Source organism: Amblyomma mixtum, chromosome 2 (genome assembly GCF_055824585.1).
Source record: "Amblyomma mixtum isolate Tamu chromosome 2, ASM5582458v1, whole genome shotgun sequence".
NCBI classification, from domain to species: domain Eukaryota; kingdom Metazoa; phylum Arthropoda; class Arachnida; order Ixodida; family Ixodidae; genus Amblyomma; species Amblyomma mixtum.
The window spans coordinates 10,522,390-10,550,135 of NC_143013.1; the positions used below are offsets into that span (position 1 = coordinate 10,522,390).

Here is a 27,746-nt window from a genome sequence, read left to right on the forward strand (position 1 = left end):
AAAGCATCAGCATGCCAATAGAAAGTGATGCTGTTAGCTGCAGCCTTAACACACAGTCGAGACAGCGATTGCCAACTTCAAATAAAGCATGATGCCATATAAAGCCTTTTCACTGAATTCAAGAGATGACGATGGGAAAAAATAGCCCCATTTCCATCAGAAAGAAAGCCAATGTATCCTAAAGCCCACATTCTGCCCTCATGGGTCACACCTTCTAAGTGATAAAGCAGCACCATCCTACACGCCAGGAGTTGAATCGCAAGTTCCGCCTACTGAGATAATGGCAGCACCTTGGGTGAATGCACCCACGAGCTTGATGGTGAAATCATACAAACGATGACTTCATGTTGCAAGAGTTGCAGAAAAATTTTGGGTGTCTACACAAAGCATGCCAGTTGGCTGCTGCGTTTGACAGTGGGCTGGATGCAAGTGTAGGCTCTTAAAGCATTCAAGCATGCGCACGCAAGGAAGCAGTGAAACCCAACACCTCCTGCAGCGCCAAGCAGAACTCGGCAAGGGCAGCTGCCTTGGCGACGCCAACAGCAGTGTCGAGGAAAGCCAGCCTAGAGAATGCCATTTGTAAAGTACTGGAAGTTGTCGTAGAGACGCGTGGTGAGCGAGTGCATGCTGCTCTCAACGAGCGAGTCAACAAGCATCTGCAGCCTCTCATCGGTGCAACCCATGTGGAAGCGCTCGCGAAGCGCACGCACTGCGCTCGCTCCATGCCACTGGAAGCACGGAAGGCGCGCGTTGGACTGCAAGATCTCAACGAGGGTGATGATGCGTTCGTGGTGCTTGCGGGCCGCCACCAGCCCCTGCAGAATGAGCACCTTGAAGTAGTTGAACATGTTGGAGTCCAGGCCACCCATCACCTGCGCAGAAAAGAAAATAACAACATTCACCCTGCAACATTACAACATTACCCAACAACTAGCAGCAAATGATCCACAAGTGAAACAATGGTGCATATTTTGAAGCACACACAGAGGACTCGTGTTAGTCCTAACTCACTCGGTCCAACCTGCTCTATTCGGACCTCAAGCTTACTCAAATTGGAGCTTTAGTCCACGAATATCATATGCACTGAAACCCTAGTCTCAATATGAACTCCATGCAATTTTTACAAAATATCAGTCCCCTTCAAGTGTGACGGCTATGTTTCCACATGTAGACACGCATGACACCTACAAACTGGTACAGTTGAACCTCGATATAACGAAGTCCTACTTGCAGCCGAAAATTTCGTTACATCGCGAATTTCGTTACGTCGAGGTTCCCATGTTTCAGCTGTCACACTGCTTGTTGATGGGAACTTGTAAATCACTTATTGAGGAAATACACAAGAAAATCGAGTAGTAGTATCGCTAACAAGGGCACCGGATGTTTTTTTCTACATCAGGAGCATAATGAGTGATAGCAAACACCGCGACGGCATCATTTTTCTCCGTGTGCGCATAGCAAAAGAACGAGCGCAGCGCCTAGTACTGAAAGCCGCCACAAGATGTCGCTACTGGTATCATCATCATCATCAGCATTGAACATTTGCAGCCGGGGACGCATCAGAGAAAAATAAAGAAAAATGTTCGCATCGCTCACGCCGGCGCGGTGGGATTGTGCTCGCGGCGCGGTTATAGGGAACCGCAGCTCAAGTTTGCCGTGTCGACTGCAGCGCCTTAACACACAGCATAGCGAGAGGAGCAAGCAGTTCTGGGGGCGCTCTTGGTGCTATTCCACGCCACCTTCCTGAGCTTATTGGCGTGAGCTTCTGCGCGCTGTCGAAGCCACACGTGGTGCGTGTCAGTTATCGGGGTTATGTCTACAGAAGCGAGGCAGATAGTGCTATCAACCAAACGCGGGCTTCTAATCGTTCAGAATGTGCCCTCGAGTTTGTAGCGGCCCAAGCGACTGACGGCAGCAGTTTTTAGACGAACAGTGGAATAACTGCAGTGCCACCTGGGCAGCGCATGTTCCCTATACTCCGACGTAGCGCGAGCGCGCGTGCGCGTGCGGCACGGCGACGTCACGTCCGCGAAACAGCGGCGCTTGATCGCCAGCGTGTTCGGCGGCTACCGGCGCGCTCTGACGGCGCCCGGCGCGGAATGCAGCCGGCTGCATTTCGCGCGGGCCGCGCCGAGCATGGCGCCGAGAGCGCGACGAAGCCGCCCACCCAGAATGCACCGCGCGCGCCTCCCACGCCACGCCTCCCCTCTACCCCCTTCGCCACTCGCCTCCTCTGCCAGGGCACGTTTTTTTTTTTTTTTCGCCGCTCACCCGTTTTAAAGGTACGACCACACTAGCTCCACGAGTTTGTCAACACTGGACTTTTTTTGTTGTTGTCTACGCGGACATCGCACGCAAAAAAAAAAAAAAAAAAAAAAACGAACGGACGCTGCAAGAAAATTCCGGTTTGCGCTTTCACGTTCAGAGTCTACAGCTCGCCAGTGGCGTCATGGCGCGGCGCATCTTGAAACTTCCATGCCGCGGGCTTTGTATGCGCACGACAGATGGTGCGGCGGTACGTTCTCGCACACTGCCGGCAAAATTGGCGCGTAAAAGGGCAAATACAAACTGCGTTTCGTCTCGGCTAAACTTTTAGCTCTCATTCGATTGTCAAGGTAGCTCCTGGCACATGCATGCGATGCGCAAGGACTTCGTTACATCGAAAGTGCGGAGCAAAATTACTTCGTTAAATCGCGAAAAAAATACATGGTTTTCAATGGGGCAGTGATTGGGAAATGAAAAAAATGCGTTACATCGCGAATTTCGTTACATTGAGGTTCGTTACATCGAGGTTCGACTGTACTGACCAATACCTCAACGCCGCGGTTCTTTCAAGTTCCTGAAAACAGACGTGTACCAAAAGTTACTGACTCACTTCAGTGCTCTCTAAGCTATGTATGAGCACTAAAACGACGGTAAAGCAGCATTCAAATGAAGAGGCGGCATCTCCAACAGGCATTCCAAAGGCAACCCCAATCCAATCAATGTCTCAGATACCCAACACACCCTGCTGACACAAGCAAGGCAAGGTTAAGAAACAGCCTTACGTCAACAAACTCCTGTGTCAGCTTGAATGGTGAGCTCTCAAAGCCAAGGTTCTTCGGCGATGATGACAGGATGAAGCCAAAGTCGATGTGGATAATGTGGCCCTCACCATCAAGCAAGATGTTCCCATTGTGCCTGCAAAACACAGCACGCAAAACCAGTAATGACATGAGCACAATTCTGCCAATGGGCTCAAGCACACTTAGATACTGGCAGTTCATATGAAACTTCCATCTAAGGGAACCTATTAAATATTCAATAACGCCAAATAAAGCCACACTGAAACAAGCAAGAGTTTTCTCAGTCTTGAACACTCGGGACAGGGGCACCAGTTCTACACAGCAGCAATGAAAACAGAGACAGAACAGAAACAAAGCTTGACTCAAGATTCACACTTTAGCCACACCGGCACAAGAGGCGACAAAACGCAACCTCAATTTTTTTTAGCGTCCACACATTCTACTAACTTTTACTTTCGGTTCTTCTTAGTCTTCTGATCCCTTGCACAAAATTCTGCAGCACTCACTCACATTTGTTTCGCCATTCAAAGCACACATGAGAGGTTTCCGGAGAGTATCTGCGACATCATTTGTTAGTCTATCATGATGTCATGCATTGGTAAAATCCCAGTTTCAGTCTTTGTTTTCTGGCTTGTTTTTTCTCATTTTGAAATACTGTTCATTATAAAAACGTGAAGGAGGTCCAAGAAATATACTGCAATTTACAGCTCAAAATGTTCGAAAAGCCTACGGAGTTGCCCTTCACTGGAAGTATTTTTTTGCAGCTGGCGCCATATGTCACTCCACGGCCCATGCGCTCCTCAAGGCTCAAGCCTATCTCAGCAATCTTTTCTCTGTGCAACAAGTAAACACAGAAGTTATAAGCATGAAATGGCATGACACTATTTACTCCAGAAAAAAAATCCCTCACACAGCTGCCGTTCAAAAAGCACCCTAGCATGACCCACACGGCTCCGACACATTAGGCACATAGAGCTGTCCTAGCACATGTGGGGGGGGTCTGAAAAACAGGCTGCAACAGCATTCGTACAAACACGAGAGTGTGCTGACCTGTCTTTGACCTGGATCAGGTACGAGATGAGACAGTAGGCAGCACAGCTCTCGACGAAGCAGCGCTGGGCACTGAGGAAGGCCTCGCTGGTGGGCGGCCCAAACTGTTGCTCAAAGTACTGGAGCAAGGAGAGCTGCGAGTGCTTCTTGACCTGGTGCAGGGACATGGTGTCCAAGATGGGCTCCACGAGGCCACTGTCGGCCGACGTCACCAGGATGCGGTAAGGTCGCAGCCACAGGCTCACCCGCTCCTGCTGCCAGATGGTCTGCGGCACACAGCACAACTCTCATCAAGCCCCCCCCGCATTGGCAACAACAGCCTTGCAAAGGCCTAGCACACATAATGAGCTCACAGCCACCTCTTGTTCACATAGCTAAGGAGAATGCTTCTTGGAAGGCAGTTCGGTGCAGTTTGCTTTTGACAAAGACAAACCTTACAGAGCACAACAAACATCACGCTGGGCTAGAGTGCGCAGTCCACATAGAAACCAAGGTAAAAATTACAAAAACCACAAACATAGGAAAAGAGATGCAGGGAGCTGAGTAGTGAGACCTCGTCTCCATCCTACTGTTGCCTATCTCTCTCCCTCATGAAACTCCAACGGTGCCAAAAGATGAGAGCATGGCGCACCTTCAGCAGCTTGAGCAGTTGGTAGGCCATGAGCTCCTGACGCAGGTCATCGCCGCACTTGACGATGGCAGCACGCAGCTGCCACCCCGGCAGGTGGCTGTAGGGGGAGGACTCACGGATGCGCTGCACCTTCTCTTCCCAGGGCTCCTTCAGGGCAGCCGCCGAGGGATCCTCGGGATCACGCTGTTCAGGGGCAGGGGAGGGCAATGCCAGAAAAGGATGAACCGATCAAATACCCCTGGTGCAAAAGTATCGCCTTCTCCAGGGCCGTAGTAAAGGACTACAGCTTGTAGAAAAATGAGGTAATAAGAGCAGTGCCCAAGGTCTGAAGATAGAACAGGAGAAGCCTCAGAAATGGCACTAGTTTGGAGCACCAGAAGCCCACAACCTTAGGTGCCTGCATCCAAGGAATCCATGCTAGACCCACTTGGGATACAGAAGTGCTCCAGAAGCACCGTCCTAGCAGTGTACAAAATGTGTATGGCTTACTTGTGCTTTTTTACGATAACCATTCCTCTACCCTGTCAACAGAATATTACTTATTCCTTTTTCCATATACACTACCGAACAAGACAGCTCCAAAAAGCAATGTAAGGTTAGAGGAAAATGCTTAGCTGCAGGAGTTGACTACAGATAGTGCTTAAGATGTTTTGCTGCTCAGCGAAATCATGCCTTTCTTTGTACAAGACCGTGAACAGTGTACAACAGCAATCCTGCCTAGCAAACCAGGTCACGAGCTCGGAGCAAAAGGCTACGTAGCCCAGAAGCTCGCGATATTACCAGCATACATTTACTTCAGAGGTTAGCTAAATGTTCCAAGAACAATGGCCATGCAGCACAGCACGGCTGCTTCCAGAATGCCAAAAATTTACCAGCCACTCTGCCAGGTGGACACCACGAGCAAAAAAGACCCCCAAGGGCACCTCCAGAGCATGTCAAAGTGCTTGGAAGGCCTGGCGACGACACCTCATTCAGATTTCATAATGTATACGTAACATACATAGGTAGCTTTAAAGCCACGAGAATGGAAGCATATGCATGGCCTGTTCCTGCGGGCTTGCTTGCTAAGCTGCTCACATGAGCAGCATTTAGTAACTAGAAAGATTAGTCGCTGTAATTTAACCATTTTTAAGAGCCAAGACCACAAGGAGCTAAGGTAAACCGGCTTTTAAAATGTCACAGCCATCTCTGTGTAATATATTCCCTCCAGGTTAAAATCGGTAACATAGAATGCCCCACAAAATCGTAGAAACACTACAGTCCAAAGTAGTCCATTGTTAAAATGCTCCTTGTTACCTAAATAAGAAGCTAGTCTCAAAAAGATATTTACAAGCTCTACAACTATGACATCTGGCTTGTTTAATATAGCCAGACATTGAAAAGCTGATTTCGTTTACTGTTCTGATTGGCCAGCACAGTAATGCAGAATGCCGTGGACCGTGGTCCAGTGTTACCAAATGCTTTTTTTTTTTTTAAGTTGTATCCTACTATAGTTTATCAATGCTCCAGAGCATTATCAATAATTTGTCAAGATGGTACAGACAGTTTTTTTTTTTGTGCACTCTGGCACAGAAAGCACACAATAATAAGAGTAACGGACCACTTTCACTTGTGCAAGGATTCTGTTCATTGCATGAAACTGAACTGTTCACTGCAGATGGAAACCTTCAAAACGGGACTTGTCCACTATGAACTTGGGCCATATGGCTCAGAGTCACTGTCAAGGCTACAGAGAACCTCATTCAAAATTTTAAAAATAAAATTAACTCTCTCTAATGTCAAACTGAACTGCAAGACTACTGCTATCATATTCCTCTGGCCGCTAGACTTGTGGGGAAGGGGAAAGGGGTATTTTTCTGCATCACTGCCACAGGACTGGCCATGCTGGTTATCAACGGTCTAGGTCGATAACCAAGCACAGCAGAGCAATGCATTGCAAACTAGACAAGCAAAAAGAAAAAAAAAAGGTGGGGGGGAGACAACCAACAGGACAGGTATTGAATGAACACTGCAAGCTTCAATGCATGGCCGGTCAGTAGCTTGTTCTTCCTCTAGTTCACCTCACTCAGCTGTGTATGACCAACAAGACCAAACCAAACTTCAACTTTGGCTCCCAAACACCCCTGACTCTCAATTTGACACCCTTGCATGTCAAGAGCAGAGGAGCAGCCTCACCTTGACAGTGTTCTTGGGCACATGAGAGTTTTCCGACAGCCGACGGCGAACGTCACTGGCTACCACAAAGAGCGGCTCCTTGCTGTCAGCACTCGTCCCACTGTCCAGTGACAACACTGACAGTGTGTCGCGCTCCTGCGCTTTCTGGTTTCGCAGGAACTGCAACACAGTAACAAAGCATGCACTCGGAATATGAGCTGAACAGCTAATGCAACCGCAAGCAACTTACACTGAAGCCAGGCGTTCTGATGAAAACTGTTTAACAAAATACAAAGAACAAAAAGAAAGTTCCACAATCTATTGCAGTTTCTCCTCACGAAGCAAATATATCCTTTCCTGAAGTTCCATGACACTGGCAACCTAGCGGCTTTGCTGATAGAGAGGCAGCACTTGCCAAGCGTGCCAAGCTTTTGAACGCGCACTGATTGTGCAGCGAGTGGTTATCTATCGCGCACAAAGCCACACCTGTACATCCGGGAGCTCACACAGAGAGGCCCACAAGTTAAGGGGGGATGAGGGTCTTGAAAACTTTTTTTTTATTTGTTGACATATCTTTCTGAAACTTAGCACCTGGGTGTATCATGGAATGCTGATTTCAAATATGCATTTAGATTTCAAATATCTCAGCTGGAAGGAAATATATGGCAAAATAAAATATCCAAATTAGGTCATTTCTTACAGGCCTTTTTAGTAATATATCAGTTAAATAAACATTTTTAAAGAATAAGCAGATATTTGCAAAGGCCCAAAGCACATCCTAAAGCTAACAGAATGTCTGCAAACTAATTTTGTTGATCATAAATAAACAACAAAGTTGGAAAGAAAAAATGACGTCGCAGTAATTAGCCCACACTTGGCCTAATTGCTCATATATCATGTTTAAAGGAAAAAAGAAAGCTTTAGGATGTGCTTTGGGCCTTTGAAAATGTCTGCTTATTCTTAAAAAATCATTCTTTAACTGATAAATTACTATAAAGGCCCGTAAGAAATTACCTAATTTGAATGTTATTTTGCGATAAATTTTCTTCCAGGTGCGATATTTGAAATCTAAATGCATATTTGAAATCAGCATTCTATGATACACCTGCATGCTAAGTTTCAACAAGTTATGTGAAAAATAAAAAACAAGTTTTCAAGACCCTCATCCCCCCTTAAAATGAAGCTATCGCACCACGACGCTAGTTCATAAGCTTGTGCCCCGTAAAATAGAAACTTTGCTAGGATTGATGTGCAAGAAAAGCACTTCAGGAAAGGGGTTCAGGTGTGAAAAGCCCTCGATTGTTCGCCTGAGTGCACGACGCTTGTAGTTCAGCTAAAAACAGGTCCCTCAAAGGTCCCCTGACCATATTTGGACATTTCAAAGAAGCCCAATAAGCAGATCGAGCGACTGCGATCATTTCTGGAAAACGCTAGAACCACGTGCATCCTGAAAGGCAGTTGAAGTTCAGATCAAAGCCCATGTGTGTTCCCGTTTGAAAATGTCAACTTCCGCATCCACTATGCGGGCATCCAAGGCTTCACTGTGATGGCACAGCATTTCATTGGCCCATCATTCTGAATAACAAGCAAAAGACTGGTGACATGCCATTGTCTACTGGTTGCTCTCACTCTTGTTGCTCTTAGAATTTTAGTTCCTCGCCATGGTCCATTCATTTATGTCTCTACTGCTCTGGGCACTACACTGCCCTTCGTTTATTGTTCACCTTGCTCATTTCTTCCCATTCTGCTGTGCACACAGGTCCACTGCCTCAGTAGGAAGCTGCTAGCACGCTTCCATGCCCCAGCCCTCCAATACCAGCAATAATGTTCCACACATGCCCCAATGTACCATGCTGTAGCGCTGTCTCGACAATGCCAGGAAGCGGAAAGCGAAAACAGCAACAACAACAACAACAGAAAAGTACCTGGCGAGGCGGGGCCATGATGTGGGCATCTGATGTACTGCGCCCCTCCCCCTAAAAGCAGGGGAGAAAGGGAAATTTCACGAGCGAGGGATTGTCACCCAGATGGACAAAAGAAACCAAACTCGGAGAGGGCACGGAGAGAGAACCAAGGCTTAACCATCACAGCTGCAACGGCCTTAAGTCTTCTCAACAAATTTTCGTAGCTGTACATTCAAGAGATGATGCCCGACAACCACCGCAGTATAGTAAATTTCAACGAAAGGGTGGTCAGGGGCCCTAAAGAACTTAGCTAAAGATTTTTAAAGAACTCTGGCAGTGCATTCCTTAAATGGTGACTCCTATGCACTGAAGAAATAAACCAAAATTCGAAACTACAGAGAGTGCAGCAGCTCCTCAACAAGTTTCGTATCTGTATGCATGAGCAAACCACCAATTGCAAAAGGTCACTGAATATGCTGTGGTCCTATGTACCATTTCTAAACAAAGCATTTAAAGTGTTTGACACACTTTTTCCTGGAAGCCAGTTGATTCAATATGCTCCCATGCACAACTATGAGGTTGGGAGATTAGGACCGAAAATTAAAAACAATCGCATGTTCCCTGCCTCTGTCCAATTGCACCCCAGTAATGTACCCAAGCTTTCAGTGTGTACTAGCAGGCTGGATTCAAAGGTGAAGACTGAAATGTGTTCTTATTTGAGTACTCAATAAAATGCCAATGGTGAGCTAACTAATGAGTATACATGTCATATGTAACAAGGCGCAAAAATGCATAGTGGACTATTGTTAATTTCAACTTGCTTAATTTAAACCTGTGGTTCGTCTGAACTTCCGTTTGGTGCTGAAAACATCAAGCGCAACCAAAAGGCAGTCACTTTCAAGTGAGAATTATGGAGTGTAAATGTTTTTAGTTCACAGCATGCGTAGATTTCTTGCCCGGCAGTATTCACTATCACACTTCCTAGGAGCTCAGCTTTAAGATTCGCTGTTGTGTGACCAGCAGCAAACTGTTATAAGTATTATCAGTAAAGTACATTCAGTGAATAGTTATTTTCTCAGAAATCTTAAAGGAGCAAATGACAAAGCTCTTAATAAAGCGAATGAAATTATGTGGTGCAAGAATTTGATTTTACTAAACTTGCACCTTATTATGCATAAATTTTGATGCTTGCAAATGCCACCAAACAAAACTAGCCACATGCAAGCAGCAACCAATCATATCCCTTTTTTTTTTTATTGCCCTGAGAAAGACATCAAGTACACACCTGCATGGAGATTTCGTCGTCCTCCTGGGTCCAGCACTCAGCATCATCGTCCATGCCAGACATGGAGAAGACCGATGCAGGCTGCACACCGAAGTAATCGGGCAGGTTCTCCTCGGACCGCGTCAACCGCAGGGGGTTGAGAACTTTCGCTGGAACTGGAGACGTCTGGATGTCGTCCACAGCAACCACTTCCACATAGATGAGGTAAGGTGCCTGTCGATCAGGTGGGAAACAGAAGGAGGTCACGTGCAGGACACTTACTCACTGCACAGCAAGCCCTCGCCTGGTGTGCTTCAATGCAGAAGCCACTGCGGAAACCATTTGGATCTTTATTTGAATGAGAGATTACTCTATGGTATATGAGCTAGTTCCGAAACCCCGTCCGCTGCAGCTTTGATGTGAAGCAGGCTAGACCTAGCAATGCCTAACGAGCAGCGTATTGCCACGCTGCCAGTAGGCTGGCGGGCCACATGTCACTATAAGCGCATCGATAGCATGGATGCACAGTATTCTTGCTTCTCCGTTACAGATAAGTTTACCTATTAAATTTTTTTGCCATCCACTTCATGTTCGATAGTACATCCCAGATCAACAGTAATACGAGAACCCTATTTTCCTCTACACTTTACCAGCCTCCATGATTACTACGCCTACATGTTCATTTCAGCACGGCCTCCTGGAGAAAGATTTCCGAGACTTGCACATGGTTCATTCAAACAATTTTTTTTTCTGCCCCACCTGACCCCTGTTTCTTTTTCTTTGGCTCTGCGTTTCAGCCCTCAAGATAAAAGGCTGTTCCTGTGTATATTAAATGAAGCACTGTTACTGCTGCTGCTATTACTACTAGTATTATTAAGCCAAGTGAAGTACATATCACAGGACAAGGATGACACAGGCTTCTTCCAAGCAGCAGTGGATTATCTGCCATACAACACATTCGCAAGTGCACATTCCCACATGAGGAAGCAAAAGACCAAGCTAAAGGCTTTAGGTAGCAGCTAACCACAAGAACCAAGAGCCACTTCCTTCAAACACTTTGAGCTCAGCACAACTGCTGCATTGGGTGGCGAATGCAGCGATTCCAAGCTAGCAATACCCAGCAAAACATTTTGACTGCTCCTTTATCAATCTACTGTGGTCCAGCCAGAGATGCTCCTACACGAATATCCACTACAGCTAGAGGAGGCTTGCATGTGCATGCAAGCCTGTGCATGTGAACAACTGCTCACCTTGTCCTTTGAGTTGAGCACCACAGCTGCCTGAGGTGGTATCCTCACCACGAGGTGGGGAAATGTGTCTGAGTGCAGCGGAAGCCACACTCTCGCAGGTAGGTTCAGGTTCACCAGGGACAGTTCAGCCTGAAGCCTCTGGGCTGCAATGGGAAAGACCAAGGATTTCAATCTAATAACCTGCATAACTACAGCGCAAACGACAGGACAGAGATGAAGAAGGGACACCACACAGCGCTGCTGTGTGGTGTCCCTTCTTCATCTCTGTCCTGTCGTTTGCGCTGTAGTTATGGATCATCAAAAACACCAACTCGCCCAACAAATGCTTTTAATAACCTGCAGGTGTTGCGACTTGGTGGTTGACAACATTGGCCAATAAAGCCTCATCACACAATCTTTGCAGGGCAGACAAGAATGTCTGCAACAATCAAGAAGGTTAACTAATTCATTAACACAGCAGAGCAATTGAAAAGGAATAAAAATGATCTGAAATACAGTAAAACCTCATTGATATGTTTAAAAAGAAGATGCGGGGAAAAAAACATTGTCCAGGAAAACATATGATACAAACTGCCTAATTTACAAAAATGTCACTGCTGAATGAGGTACGAAGATATTATTTATTGACAACTGCACTTCATAAAAATGTTGATTAGCATTCCTTGACGCAAGGTTTGTACAGCTCCTTTTCTAGCTCTCACAGAAAAGAAGCTCCAGATTTGCATTACTTGAAACGCCATGAAAACACGTTATGCGACACCAATCCCCGCAAATAGTGGTGGTAAAATAGACAAGGAATTACAAAAATGAAGAAACCTACTTTTGAGCTCTTTTGTAGGCACTGCTTGTAGTCTAAGGCCCAGAGAGATGAGGACTTTTATAAACTGGTTTTGAGAGGTGAGACGTGGTGCCTAAAAGCAATAGAAACAACAGGAATTAGTAAAATGTATTGGCCTTTACTCTTTCAGGACCAAAAAAGTAAGAGCATCCTCTAAACAGTCACAAGCAACAAAACATTTCCTGCTGGCCGAAAGCATGCATGTTCATCTCAGTGAACCCTGCACATAAAAAGTACCTATACACCTATGACATATTAGCTGTAACAAGTTTTTAAGATGACAGGGTGCCTTAGGCAGATGAAACCAACTGAGTGCTGCTGAGAGTCGTGTGGCCTAGTCTGAAGTTTTTTTTGTAATGCAATGTTAGTCAATTAGTTAAGCCTAATTAAGCCAGCCTTTTAAATCTTGGCTTCAGGAAAAAGATGTGAATTTGAAAGTTGTAGATCACTTTGAAAAACAGCAACTTGAAATGTTTACAGCCAGGTACGCTTTCGCTTATGACCAGTAAAAAAGCTACATAAACAGTACAAACATTTCAGCCGGCTGTTTTTTGTACGGCTTGCTTCATGATTTCAGCAGGAACTACCTAGGAAACTGTTCCTTGCAGCTTCCTTCCTTCCTTTCCTCTCCTCTTCCTTCCCTTCCCCCCTCCCCCCACAGTCCCAAAAACAAAAGTGGTAATGCCCGTGTACCTACTCACCTGACATAGAGCAACCCAACCAACAAACACCAGTCAATCCATTACACATCAAAACAGTGTTATCATTTTTGCATGTCGCTCAGCTTCAAACAACCTTTGCCAAAACCCAGGAGATGCACAAAACGATGACACTGCTTTGACGAGTACAATAACTAACATCTGTTGCAACAGAGCTGCTCAGTGCCGAGCAAGCAGGTGTCACAAGGCCATGAAAAAGGAACAAAAATATGCAGAAACACGTGTGAAATGTTGCAGCAATGCACTCTCATAATCATCATCTGGATAACACGGATAGCCTGTCCATCTACCTAGGTGGCCATACACGCAGTATATGCTTTTTAAAGACACTGGGGTGCTCTACTGTCATTCAGGCATGCTCTGCAGGTTGAAACGTCGAAACTCTGGCATGCAAGCAGCCCTAGAATGCGATGAAGCTGGAATCGAGGACTTTCCCACCGCTCCACTGACCTGGCAGTGGCACTCCACTCGGGTGCGTCCACGCAAGTCGCCCACAATGCCGTCGCAGCTGTCGTGGCAGGTGCAGCCGTTGTCGAAGGCATGCCCCGAGCCCAGGTCCCCCAGCAGGGCCGCCTTGCGACTGGACTCCGGGATGTGCCGACCTCCTCCCCCACTCATGCCTACACACGCAGGTGGGGAGAGAAAGGGCCCCAAGCTCAGCACTCTGGGTGCCAGCCGATAACACCCCTCGTTGATCCAAACACTGTCACCAGCGCTTCAGTGATCACACACAATGCCAACCTTATTCACTGAGCGGGCATAACCTCAGGCTATCGAGACTGTGCCAGTTTGGACAGGGCATGCACCAGTGTGGGAAACTAATGCAGCTGCGCCCTTGGGACAAGTCAGCACCACGAACAGTTGTAGCCACGACTAGAATGAAGTTTCAATGGGTTCTTAGAATATCCTGTTCACTTTTTTTTTTTACTTCTCACCAAGGCAAGAGCATCTGTACAGGCTAACAGTTTTACACAGAGGAATACAAACAGGCTTGATCTACAGTTATTCTAGTCCAGCGCAATGTTGTCTGCACAATAATTCCACCACAAGCAACACTCGGCATAAAACTCCTCTGCAACTTCCAACATTTCATGCCCAGCTTCCACGCAAACACTGCTGTATTTTCAAGCTTGAAAAGGTGTACACCACAAGACAGCTACTGCTCATGATTTTGATATTTTGAAAAAACTGTTTCCAATGTGCACTTTTTAAGTCATCTTATTTTCAGCTATAGTGGCAAACTTCTTAAAAGCACCCACAGTTTGTAACAAGCCTTTACATATACAAACAGCTAAAGTATAATGCTAAAGGTTGTAAGAGTAACTGATTTTATACAAGGCCTTTAATATGAGTTTTTTTAAGGCATAAATTGTTCATTAAGGGGGGACGAGGGTCTTAAAACTGACCTTTTTATTTGGCCTTCTTTTATTTTGGCTAGAATATCATGAAATTTTGCACAGAGATGTGTTTTTCTCTTCTGATTTCAAAAACGTAGTCATAATTGAGCTGGGGGTCATAGACCAAAAGTTATCTTAAATTCTAGAGTGTAATTAGGTAATTTGTTACGCAGCTTTAATGAACTTTCTCACTGCATTTTGTTGCTTTTAATGACATGAATTGATAGCCAGCAAATTCCCATACCCAATGACATTCTTACTTTTTTGTTTAGGCCACGTATAAATAGCAATTTACAATTAGCTTAACGAGTTGCAGTGTAAAATACTGCGGCCTCTTACTCTCGACATAGTATGTCAGGATGACATGCCCTTAGAGAAAAACGAAGAATGTCGTCAGGTATGGGAACTCTCTGCCTATCAATTCATGTAAATAAAAGCAACAAAATGCAATGAGAAAGTTCATTAAAGCCGCGTAAGAAATTACCTAATTACATTTTAAACTTCGTAAGATTTAAGACTACCAGCTCAATTATGATTACATATTTGGAATCAGAAGAGAAAAATGCATCTGTGTGTAAAATTTCAAGAGATTCTAGCCATAAATAAAAAAAGTTAGTTTTAAGACCCTCGTCCTGCCTTAAAAAAAGCTATGAGGGCAGCAAAATGGCATTTTTATGTAAAGCAAGAAGGGCATTAATGCTCCTAATAATGCAGCTACCATGCCAATTATTAAAAATCTACCAGCCTCTTAACTACAACGTTTAAAGCACTTGTTTACACTGAAATATTGAAGCCTGTCATGCCCACCATATTTATGAAGGCTCTGAACTTCTGAACCCTATACAGAATTCAAAATACCGTTAGTGGACTCAGCAGGCAATACAGATAAAAACCAGATTGCACACATGAGGAGCAATAGAACAACCACTACATTGTACGTAGATTAGACAGCAAAGCGTCATTATGACAAAAAGTGATGTTGCCAGTGGCCATGTAAAAAACGAGTCATTTCGCATGCACCCAAGCAGCCTTGTTTTGTAGTCACTAAACTTATCTGCCCGCAAACTGTGCTATCATTTCCTCATTACTTCATTTTTGTAAAGCAGCTTGGTCACAACAATACGATTCTACACAGCTATCATGCAGCAATACAAGGCTACCTACCCAAGCCCACGATATGACTCAATGTTTTAAACGGACAGCTTCAACACACTGCTTACTATAACAGCTCTCAACTCTGAAGTGCCATCCTTTCAAATCGTGGTGCCAACATCACCATAGGGTACCACAATTCAATGCAGGGCCACTGGCCATTTTCCTGATGCACTTTCCACACTCAGTTCTAGTTTTTATTAAATTGAAGGGCAAACTCCAAAGACAAGTATCTCAAAAACAATACATGTCGCAAAATGTTTTCACATGAGGAAGCTCTAAAAAGTGAGTGATTGGTTTAAAGTCTGCTGCACAAACAAGCTCCGGTTTGGTTTTGTGGTTTGGTTTTGTGGGGTTTAACGTCCCAAAGCGACTAAGGCTATGGGAGACGCCGTAGTGAAGGGCTCCGGAAATTTCGACCACCTGGGGTTCTTTAACGTGCACTGACATCGCACAGTACACGGGCCTCTAGAATTTCTCCTCCAAAGAAATTCTAGCCGCCGCGGCCGGGATCGAACCCGCGTCTTTTGGGTCAGCAGCCGAGCACCATAGCCACTGAGCCACCGCGGCGGCACAAACAAGCTCCCCAAAAAAGAATAACTAAGGATATTTCCATTAACTAGTGGACCTGAAGGTGCACTCTTAGCAGCAAACAAGGCGCGCCTTAGTAAATAACTCTGCTGCAAATACATTATCTATGCTGGCTGCACAATTTCTACGATAAAAATACTCACACTTAGAAAAAGAAAGCCCACTACATTGCCATTTTACAGCCTACAATCACATACTCACAGGGTAGAAACAAAGAAAAGGAATAAAGAAAAAAAAATCAAATACTAGGAAGCCTCATGTGCCCAGCCTCCAAGAACCTTTCTTTCACAGGATCACGCAGGACAGACAAGACAAAAGCGGAGGCTCACCAGTGGCATCCGACAATGAGCGCTGGTGGGTCTTTTTTGAAGACACCGTTAGAAGCGAAGAATTCTGCTGGACGGTAACGCGTGGCCTTGAAAAAGAAACGCAGGAGGAGATGCATTACTGGAGAGGCACATGGCCGTATGCATAATCAGCTAGCAAAAGCAAGCAAGCAAGCAATCGGTCAGAATGGCAATTGTAAACGAAGAGCACAGCATGCTGAAACCTGGTGCCCCCGTAGAGAGTAGAAAGAGACCGCGGTCCCTCACCGGAAGTCTTCGGAGAGTATAAGATGCTTGAGCTGGGCCCCCTGCGAACGTTTCCGAGGTGGCGCATTGGGGTCTGAGCAAAAGGCAGAGAGCAGCCAGACAAGCTGCAACGAGAAGTCCGTGTCTTTGCTGCACCTGCGGAGAAAATGAGACACACGGGCAAGTCAACACATTCCCTAGCAGGTCTCTACAGCCTGCTTTCCTTAACACAGTATGAGCGAATAAAAGGAAACAGAAGAAGGGTACACACAGCACGCAAGGCATACTTCATTACACTTGTGCTAATTACGTTTTATAGCGAGTAGCACAACAACAAACAATGATGGTTCATGCAAGATCTTGAGCTGCTGCGCCTGCTCCTACTTTGAAATGAAGCTCAGACTGCAAAGGATTTAAGAAGGCCAGAATGAATCACATTTGATTAGATTCCAGCACCAAACAGTTGGATACGACCAAAATATCAGATAAAAAGAGCATACAATGGTAAAGATCACTCAGAGAACCAAGCTGCTTTCAAGGTGATTCCCATTTAATGATTCCAGGCAATGAAGAGTTGCCCTGAACTGTTTGAAGCAGGGCTGAGCCACTAGAAATCAACAACTTGTGCCGCATGCCAAGTACTACCTGAACTTTGGTTTCCAGTGTGCAAACTAACATTCTCCTATGATTCTCCTCCAGGTGTTCATAAAATTCGTCAGTCCCGAAAACTTTAGCAACTCTCTCCCCTGCAATTTTAGGCTAAGCACGCTGCAAGGCCCTCCTTACCTCTGGACTAGGTACGGTCTCAGGGAGTCTGCAATGTCGCTGTGGTGCACGTACATACTGACAATTTGGGGCAGGTAGAAATCGACATCAGCGTCACTGAAGCTGAACATCCTGTTACCTACGAAAGAAAGCGAGAGGGAAAAAAATTCATTGCAGAGGACAGATAGCTGCTGCACAGCACTTGGTAGATTTGCAACACATCACAGCACACCATCTCGAACTAATCCTGCAGCCACAATCGCGGAACAGCTCTGTTCAAGACTGCAAGAAGGAAGCATTATTAAAGGGAAGCTAGTCTTTATGACCACGAATGCACCCTGGAAAGGCGACATGCCTTCATATAACAGCATGCAGCACATATAGCTAGAGCTCAAATCACTTCTTTAAGGGGGCACTACAAACACCAACTACAAATACTTCCTCTCTGCATGAAAAGGTGACTGAGTTGCTGAGAAAATCGCAAATTCAAATCCCTCACTGCAAGACAAGAACACGTGCAGCGAAGCTTACCCAGATATGCGAGCACACCAGGCTCTTTTGAACGGAACAGGTAGTCTATGGCAAGCGGCATATCAAACAACGTGGATTCAAACAGCCGTAGCAGCAGGTCTTTTGGCACCAGCCGCTCGGCAGCAGGTGTTTGCGCCGTCTCCTGCGTGTTGGGAAACTTGTCTCAGAATGGCACTGGAGGACTGGTAGAGAAGTGCTCGCACCAAGACTTTCAATATAGACCTTTTACCCTTGCAACCAGTGACAAACACCCCAGCAAGGCTACAACTATTCCCAAGGCCTGCCTGGATCACATGTTTACTGACAGCACGCTCAAGAGTAGCCACTCAGACCATAGTATTTTACGTGGCTCAGGGCCACATCGGCAGCACCGTCTTATGAAAATCGAGGGTGCCAGTGGAGTCTGTATCTGGACCAATTGGTACATGCTTCAGAAGAAAAAGAAAACCAAACAGACAACGGACAAGGGGAAGAGAATTCTTTGTCTGGTTCTGGCATGGTTAAGAACGAATATATAACTGCTTCGATCGTTGAAAACTCACAAGAGTGCCATTGGATGGCCACCATTCTAGTGAACTGAATGATGGTAATGAACACGCAAGAAAGCGCCAATGGCACTATTTAGTTTTCACTGCCACCATCATCATCTGCTTGACTACGCCCATTGCAAGGCAAACCTCTCCCTTGTCTCCCCAATTAACCCTGTCCTTTGCCAGCTGCGGCCACTGTATCCCCACAGACTTCTTAATCTCAGCCGCCCACCTTACTTTCTGCCCCTGCTCCACCCACCTAACTTTCTGCCCCCGCTAAGTTTGCCTTCTCTTGGAATCCACTCCGTTACCCTTAAGAACCAGTGGTTATATTGCCTTCACATTACATGCCTTGCCCAAGCCCATTTCTTCCTCTTGATTTCGACTATGATGTCATTAACCCGCATCTGTTTCCCCAACCACACTGCCCACTTCTGGTTTCTAGACCAGAACGTTAGACCTATCATTTTTTTTTAAATAGCTCACCAAGTTGTCCGTAACTTAAGCTGAACCCTTTCCGTTAGCCTCCACGCTTCTGCCCAGTAGGTGAGTACCAGTAAGATACAGCTGTTGTATACCTTTCCTCTTGAAGAACACTGGTAAAGTATACATACGATTTCAGCAGCGCGAACACGGTTAGGAAAAAACAGACAGAAAGGGTAAAGTGCCATTCCTGATCTGAGAGAACCTGCCGTATGCATTCCACCCCATTCTTATTCTTCTAGCTACTTTCCTCTCATGATCCGGATCAGCGATCACTACCTGCCCTAAGTAAACGTATTCCCTTACCACTTCCATCAACTCACTACCAATTGTGAACTGTTTCCTTGCGAGACTGCTGAATATTACTTTGGTTTTCTGCACGTTAATTTTTAGACCCACCATTCTGCCTATCTGACTCATTGATCATGTTTTGCAGTTGATTTCCTCAGTGACTTAGCAAGGCAATGTCATCAGTGAACTGCAGATTACTTAAATATTTGCCATTAACTCTTATCCCCAAATGTTCCCAATCCAGGCCTCAGAACACCTATAAACAGGCGGTGAATAGCATTGGCGAGACCCTGTGTCTCCCTAACTGGCACCCTTCCTTAGTGGAAGGATGTCAGGCAGAAAGGGTGTCGGGCACAATGCATGTCTTCACCTGAAGGAAGACTAAACATGCCACGACATTCAGCTTAGATGGCCACAAATATCTATCAGGGATCTGTACATGTTCAAAATAAAATATTAAATCTATTTCATTTACTTTTAAAAAACTCCAAACATTTTTATTTATACAACTTTTTTTTATAGTTCAAAAACATAACAAAATTTTAAGGTAAAAGGTATTACACTCATGCGTTGTTAATATAGACACCATGGTTCCCATAATCAATCCAGATTAAAAACAGAGCAAAATATTAAAAGAAAAACATTGCAATTAAAATCTTCTGTACATAGCTGTTTGCAGTGAACTTGATATTAGACACATGCTTCTCAGTTTCACGTACATCATCGTGGTTGACACTGTCTTCACAAAACTTGCAGTGCAATCTAAAGCCCTTTACGAACTATGGCATTCATAATAGAGGCTTCGCACTGATCTCTCGACTAAGAAACTGCTCGTTAGATTGGTGCGTGTAAATGCAACACAATTTTAGATTTGTGTGCGACCCTATATATATTTGCCATTGCATTCACAAGAATCGCTATGCAGTGCGCTAACTAGGCATCTTTACTGGCATAGAGCTGTTGTTCAGCAACATTTCCTCGGTCGACTGTGCCAGCTTGTTTGAGGCACTCTTGAATGCCTTGAAAGGCACGAGTGAGACTATACTGCATTCTCACAGTACCAACATTGGGCAATTTCTGATATACATGATATACATATTCCAGTAGCCATCCAACCTATTAAGGCTGAGACCAAGTTAAATTTGAACCCATTACCTTGCCGCTTAGATTTTAAATTGTTGCTGCTGCATGCATCTGCACATTCCTCGCTTCGCACCTGTGCTGCCAAGTTCTGTTCCTGTTCATTAGCGCCACCCATGCCTCAAACCAAAGTGCCGTCAATTTGCCGAGGCTCTTTTGTTTTCCTTCCTTCTCGCCATGTGCTCTTTTTAGGAAGATTACACCATAAGTGAATGACTTTGTTCATTTATTTTTCAGTGGCTTAACTCCTTTTGTGTAATATTCCTTTTGTGCTCGCTTAATTTTGTGTCCATTTTCTAAAGAGAGAGTTCCTATGTGAACAAGGTATCAATGCAGTGAAAAAGTTGTGTCATCAAAAAAAACCATTTACAATCTGAGTCACCCATTTATTCTCGCCTTGCAGAACTTCTTGCTTTAAAGTGCATTTGTCATTGTTACTGCAGTTTTCAGTACTTTCACTATCCATAAATGGGGCACGGGGTTTCGCTTCGTCTCATCTCGCCTAAAACAAAACATATGAGCAATAACTTTGCTTTATTTTTTATTTATAGTGATGAGTCTGTCGCTTCCAGTCCTAAAGAGGAGCGTTAGTTTATTGACAAAAATGCTTTCTGTTCTAACAAGATGGCGCCATTAGGCCGAGCTTATCGTTGCATCTGTTTGCATATGCTTAACTAAAAATGCGAATGTCACAAATGGTGTAATGCCATGCAAAATGCTTGCTTTTAGCATATGTAAAAATGCATACACTTATAGTATGTAGACAGCGTCGATTTCCACTCTTTACTAACCGCCGCGAGAAGACGACATGCAGACAACTAGGCATGGATGAACACGTTTAATGCACTCTCCTGATTGGCTGAGGAGGTCTCTGCCTTTGGTAGTGCTGCAAGTTACTATGGGATGGAGTATAGTGCAAGAAGTAGGATGATGGGACGCACAACACGAAGCAGCTTTTCCACATGACGAACCTAGTGATATCCCTGTTTTCGCCAAGCCACTTCACTTCAGAGAACGTGAAAATTACTGGACACTTTATTGAGTCACACAGTTACTTTCAGTCACACACCACACCTTACTTATTTAAATCAGGGGGTACGTAATCCATGTGCTGGCAAATGCCACCGCAGTGCTTGTGCATCAAATAAAAATACATTCAAAACCCCTCCACGTAACGTGCGAGCAAGGTAAAATACAAAAGCTTGCTTCACATTATTCTAGCCGTGACTGCACATCTCGTGTATACTAAGAAATAAACTTCATGAGAGAGAGGATAAAAGTAGTTTTCATGAGAGGTGGTTTGAGGCCCATTTGCCTTCATCATCATCATCAGCCTCCAAATTGTGCTCAAATCCCCGTAAAACTGTGTGAAGAGGACCCTCGGAAGGCTCACCTCAAGGGGAGACACAGGCGAGTGGACCTCATCTATCACTCCTGGCACCGGCGGCCGCAGCACCAACTGGCACGGAGGAGCCGGAGCAGCCATTTCCACTATCACGCGAGAAGTCCGATCACCATCGTCAGAGTTGAAGATGCCACTGTCATCGGATGCCAGGCTTCGGCGGTCAGCCGTGTCACCACCGCTGTGGTGTGCGGCCGAAGGGTTCAGCACACGCATAGCTGAGTCCAGGCTCAGATTTCGCTGGTGCTGCTGGTGAGTGGGTTTCCGTGGCGTGAGGGCAGTTGCGGATGAAGGCGGCGTGACTGCGCGTGCCATGCCGGGCAGGGGGCCCCCATGACCCAGCAGGTCTAGGCTCGAGTGACGGGCGTGATGGGGCATGGCGCTGGGTGGCGGTGGCAGAGCTGGCTTGGTGTGCACCAGGACGGGCGAAGGAATGGGGCACGAGGCGCAGCATGTGACCACTTCCTCACTCTCCATGCTCTCCACTCATCTGCGGGAGCCGGGGAAAAAGTTGAGCTAGAGTGACATGCACCGTCATCTTGGCAACAGAGCAAAAGACAGGACAGTGATTGTGACAGGCAGCGTCACCTGTCTCGCTCCCATCACCCTATCCTGTGCCTATTTGCCATGATAAGTTCAGGTCTATAAACAACAGTTTCTAGTCTAACTTTTATTTTGCAACGGCAATACAAAAGAAGCAAGGTCTAGACACAAAAGTACACTGCAAGCTGCCGTGCCCTCCTCCAAAGTTTCAAGCTGTCCTACATGGCAAAAAAATATAAGACTGCTCTCCAAACAAATAGCGATAAAAAAGTTTTAAGCTGCTACTGAACAGGAACTTGACTGTACCACTGAAAAGTGTCGCACAGACAATGTAAATTACAAAAGTTATACAAAAGGGGAATGCAGACCAATGAAAGATAGTTGTAATCTTTTTTTACAGCATGCATACTCTTACTTGCGTTTCAATACAAACAATTTTTGAAGTGCCACTGAACAGTAATCTGACTATACCAATGAAAACTGATGCACAGACAAAGTTAGTCACAAACTAAGCTATATGAAAGGGGACTGCAGGCAATGAAAGACTTTCAGAATCCTTTGAGCATGCATACCTTCCTTGTATTTCTCTATAAATGGTAACATGTTTAGCCTCGCAATTAAGGTGGATTAGCTAAAATCATTTCATGCAGGGCATCAAGGGCAGTGGTAAATGCAGCATGCACACTGAACTCATATAAGGGGCAGTAAGATGCAAAGGACACAGAACTCTGAAGAAAAATTACAGGTTTCTTCAAATTGCATCTGTGCTCAAGTGTTCTTGCAAAGTAATATCGGTGACCACAGCAATAAGGGACATTGGTCTCTGCTACTATGGCATGAAAAAGAACAGGGCCTGCAAGAAAGCAGCAGACAGCTCTGAAACGTTCAGCACACTCTCATTAACACATGTGAACAAGTTCTTATGCACCCACACTACAATGGCTATGCAAAACAAACAAACAAATGATGCATTTCACTGTGTACTTGACTCATCAGTGTTTTCTTTTTGCATTGTCACTCCGATACGCAACTTAATATGCACAGCACACCACCACCTTAGTCAACTGCAACCACAAACAAGGTGGAAAATTGGAGGATATGCACCTATAGCTCCACACACTACGAATTGGTCTATATCATTTTGGTTACTGTATATAACTGAAATGTAATTTCTGCTACTCTGCAAGAGGAGTGAAAGCTACCGGTGCGCTCTTAAAAGAGATAAACGCAAAGATATGATAGAGACAAAACTAGACAACGATTTTATCGTCATATCTATTTACACAGTATGGACCTATCAATATATGTCCCCTTCGGACAGAAATAGCAAAGACAAAAAGATATGCAGCAAGAGTTCTCAAAGTCAAAGCTTCAACGGAGTGAAACTTCTTGGCTACTGAAGGTCAAACTCAGAAATCGAAGAAGAACAAGCTATGCCAGCAGGAAGGTAAGGAAATAGATACAGTTATCAGGATCCCACAAGAGGCTCGCAGACAAAGTGATCAGAAACGAACCACACTCGGCACTTCTGCCTTTATCTGGTCAGCAGCAAAAGTTTTCCTTTGCTCTTTTCCAGCACCGGCTGTGTGAACGCAGGACATATATCAAACCTGTGACGGCTGCGCCGTTTTGGCCACTTCAGTTGCCAACTCGCAACCTTCAGACGTCACAGTTCACTGGCCTCTCGAGGCAGTTCCATTACAACACGAGTCCTCGTTACTCCCCGTTGCGCTCGGGTTTATTTATTCGCAACCCCGTGCATTCCTGAGTCGGTGAATTTATTTACCTAGCGCACACAACGCGCTCGCTGCGCCTACCCCCCCTCCCCTTCATACAACTTATGACGCAAGGCGATAGGCGGAGTTATAAACATAGTCTGTACGGCAGGCCGCCGCCTCAGTTCTCTCGGACAAGAAGCGAAGAGGAAAAACAGCCAAGGAGACGTGAGTAATGCACGATAAAACAAACACAACCGGGGAATCTCGATGCCGGCCCCTCCAGCCACAGATTTCAAGGGCGTTTCTGGCCTCGACAGCTGCCCCGACAATCCGTACCCCCGCTGACATGCGGCATTCGCTTTCCTCATTGGATTTGCTGCTTTTCTGCTGAATTCTTTCGGCGTAGCGAGCGCAGCTACGGCCGTTGTGCACGCGCTAGCGATCGCAAGCGGGTGTTAGGAGCAAAATACTGCGTAACACACGACCAGTTGCAGAGCGATTTAAAGTAGCACAAAAGGCTGCAGTCTCCATAAAACAGTGACCCAATTTTAATTGAACATTGTATGGAGCAAGCCAAATGTAAAACTGCTTCAAATACGGAAGAATACAGGAAGATACACAGACCAGTGTCTGCCCAGTTGCAACGTTGCGCTTCAATGAGCGCCGACAGACAAACTTTTATCCCCCCTCACCGCGGGTCCTGCGAGGATGAGTTTAACCCGGCCGTACTCGCGGAAATAAGGCTTAGGCCGCTCGCTTATGGTGAAGCGCTCCAATAGCACAGAATGCAGAAGTAAAGCCCGTAGGGGATCGGATATAAAACAAAGTGCGATATACAAAACAGGACGTGAATTGCTCTTCGCGCAACGAACTTCCTCAGCAATTCATATCACGACGAGCAGGGAGCGGAAATGCGACACTGGGCTGCGCCTACAGTTCAGTTGACATCTGTGCAATGGAGGACAGCGATATCCCGCTGATAAAGCACTACTGGCGCAATGAACTGGTTTCGCGGGCACCTCACCTCCGCGCCCATTAAAATGCCGCCGTTCGGGCGAACAGGCAGCTGTCTCGCACAAAATTCCTCGCAGGAGCACCTTACTGGTTGAGTCACTGAGTTTGCAAATGCAGCTGTCATAAGCTTTACGATGACTGCGGCGAGCAGAAAGCAACCTTTAGGACGCATAGAACCACGCATAGAGGAAACTTAAGGCCGCCTTTGTTGCCCTTAATTCACTTAGGAAACAGCCCCGACAGTACTATCCAATTAAAACGTTTAAGAGAGCGAATATAATTACCTCTGCCCGTGTTGCAGACTCCAACGACGCAGACGCCGATTACAAACGCAAGCAGCCAAAATCCACACTTCGTACAGACGCTAGTAGACTATAATCCCATTTCCGACGTGCACCCATTCTTCGCACAATGCACCGAGTTGTCAGAGTTGCACTGTTGACTGCAGGGAAGGGCCAACATGTTTCAGTGGTGACCCGCCCGTCACCGCATATCAAATCGCCATTGCATGACGTCAGGCCCTCTACTCTCGCTCCCACTGCCGTCGATGGCCGCGGCGGAGAGCCTCGAAACCAGGAGAGCGTCGGCCGCCGCAGCAGCAGACGCTCTTCGGCGAGTGCGCACTCGTCTCGCTTTATTTATAAATTATATGAAACAACTGCGCGCCTTTCGGAGTCTGCTACGGCGTTTTGCATGCGGGACTCGTTTACTTCTTGTTTGCAGAAATTAGTTCAGTGATCTAAGGTGAGCGTCACCAGCACCTAAATTAAAATAATTGCTGTTACTGCTACTCGGTATTTGTAAAGAATACCACACACAAGGGATTGAGCGAAAATTAGGGAGCATAGCCTGTGCTAGTAACTCAGCCTTAAAGAAAGGCAAGAAAGTAAAAGAAAAAGAGGGGCTTTTGATGCGAGCCTTTCGTAGGTGAAAAAGTATTGCATGGACGGATGCACCGACTACTGGGAAAATAAACAGCCATTGCGGCCGATACCAAAAGCGTAGCACTATAATTTTAAGCTTCCGGTTAGTCGAAGCCCGTGCATAATTTCATGCCTGCGCACCATAATATTTCCTCCCTCCTTCGCATAATGATTGAGCAAATGACTGGTTGAATATCATGCCCGCCTTTCTGCTGTATCTGGTGAGCCAGGTGGGGCTCTTTCCTTGATGTACCTCAGGATAAAATTGAGCTACATTTGCCTAGTTGTAGCTCAGAATAGCTTCTGCAATTTACAGGTGGTCATTCTGGAGGATAGGGTTCGGCTTTTTAAGCAAGTCATTGCCTCTAAACATACGTACCTCCTGGGAATTCCGTGATCCATTCTACATGTGTATCTTGATGGAAATAATAATAATGCATACATCACCGAAACAACCACGCGACAAACTATGCAGCTCAGCAGGGTCAGGCAGCAGCGTGAATTCGGTGCTTTTCACTGATTTTCAAATTAACGGAAACTTCGTTATCCTAGTTGCTATAAAAATATGATCGCTATCTCTTTCTGCCCGTGACTTCACATAGTTGGGCACAAAGGCGCACACACGAGTCTCGGGATTTAAGACTTGTCATTTACTAATCGCGCATACAGAAGCCGCTCTGACGTCGTTGAAATGAAAGGGGGCTGTCAGTTTTGCTAGTTAGTAGTATATTCACAGTTAGAAACAAAAACGCAGCGGAAAGTGAGAGGTTTAAAACAATAAAAAAATGAATTGGTATTCGTAATTGTTGTACGAAAGGTTACAAGGTAGCAGAGTGGGGCGCTGACAAGGAAGAGGTGGAGTAAAGGCGGGGAGGTTAACCGGTAGATGAAACCAGTTCGCTACCCGTCACTGGGGGAAAGGGATGAGGGGATATAAAGGTGAGGGAGAGATAAGAGAAGGCGAAAAGGCTTCGGCAAAGTCACAGCCTGTCGTGCAAGCCCGACACTTATGACAAGCCGTTACGGGCTTGGGCAGGGCATGTAATGCGAAGGCAAGATAACTGCTGGTAACGGAGTGGATTACAATAGAAGGCAAACGTAGCAGGGGGCGGCAGAAAGTTAGGTGGGCGGATGAGATTAAGAAGTTTGCGGGAATACGGTGGCCGCAACTGGCAAAGGACAGGGTTATTTGGAGAGACATGGGAGAGGCCTTTGCCCTGCAGTGGGCGTAGTCAGGCTGATGATGATGAGGCTGAAGACGTAGCTGTACGTAGAGAAACAGTACCACTATTCGTGTCGATTGGCAGCCTTGCGGGGAATTCACTGATTTTCTTGTATATCTTGTCCAAAGAAACAAACACACGTACATGTACTTGAAACAAAACGTATGTCATGTTGGCGCGGTGCCCGCTCACCGGCAAGAAAGGGTAGCCGAGCGAATCACGTCGTCTCAGTCGAAGCACACGAGGCGCCTTCCTCAACAAGCATCACCGCCCCTAGACGGGTGCGGTATCTGTCGTCCGCTTGACAATACGCCAGCAGAGACGCAGCCGGCTCCCGGAACGACAAGCGGCGATAAGCGCGTGTGGGTGCGTCAGGGCGCTGAGAGGCAGCGATGTTTCACATGTGACAGGCGTCGCGCACTGTGACTCACTCGCGGCCGCAAGAAGAATGTGCGCATTCTCTGCATTGAGCGGGCACTCATAGCTCGACGTGTGAGGAACGAGACGGCGTATGATCGCACGTCAGGAGTCGCTGCATGCCATCGAGACAGTGTATTCTTTATTTTTTTTTCTCACAGAAGTGCCGCGCTGTTTCC

At 45.9% G+C, this 27,746-nt stretch overlaps 2 protein-coding genes across 4 annotated transcripts in view; one reads left to right on the top strand and one right to left on the bottom strand.

The window, feature by feature from the left end:
* fwd (phosphatidylinositol 4-kinase beta fwd) lies at positions 1-27,454 on the bottom strand. 3 transcript variants are annotated; one of them, XM_089570447.1, is made up of 16 exons: positions 27,343-27,454; positions 21,721-22,219; positions 17,884-18,025; positions 17,374-17,491; positions 16,609-16,743; positions 16,345-16,430; positions 13,326-13,495; positions 12,139-12,229; positions 11,319-11,461; positions 10,090-10,302; positions 8,826-8,876; positions 6,922-7,080; positions 4,747-4,929; positions 4,116-4,381; positions 3,048-3,180; positions 1-872 (listed from the first exon to the last, which is right to left on the bottom strand). In XM_089570447.1, exons 2-16 carry the CDS (start codon positions 22,204-22,206, stop codon positions 564-566), a joined length of 2,685 nt encoding a protein of 894 aa, XP_089426573.1. In that variant the 5' UTR covers positions 22,207-22,219; positions 27,343-27,454; the 3' UTR covers positions 1-563. The 3 variants fall into 3 exon arrangements, with proteins under 3 accessions (XP_089426573.1, XP_089426571.1, XP_089426574.1); XM_089570445.1 differs by lacking the exon at positions 27,343-27,454 and adding an exon at positions 25,289-25,542; XM_089570448.1 differs by lacking the exons at positions 8,826-8,876; positions 27,343-27,454 and adding an exon at positions 25,289-25,541.
* The window catches only part of LOC149358383 (uncharacterized), an 80,072-nt gene continuing 76,461 nt past the window's right edge, over positions 24,136-27,746 (top strand). Inside the window, exon 1 of the mRNA XM_089570454.1 lies at positions 24,136-24,215. The gene's annotated coding sequence lies outside the window, so the exon portion shown is untranslated. The remainder of the gene's footprint in view (positions 24,216-27,746) is intronic.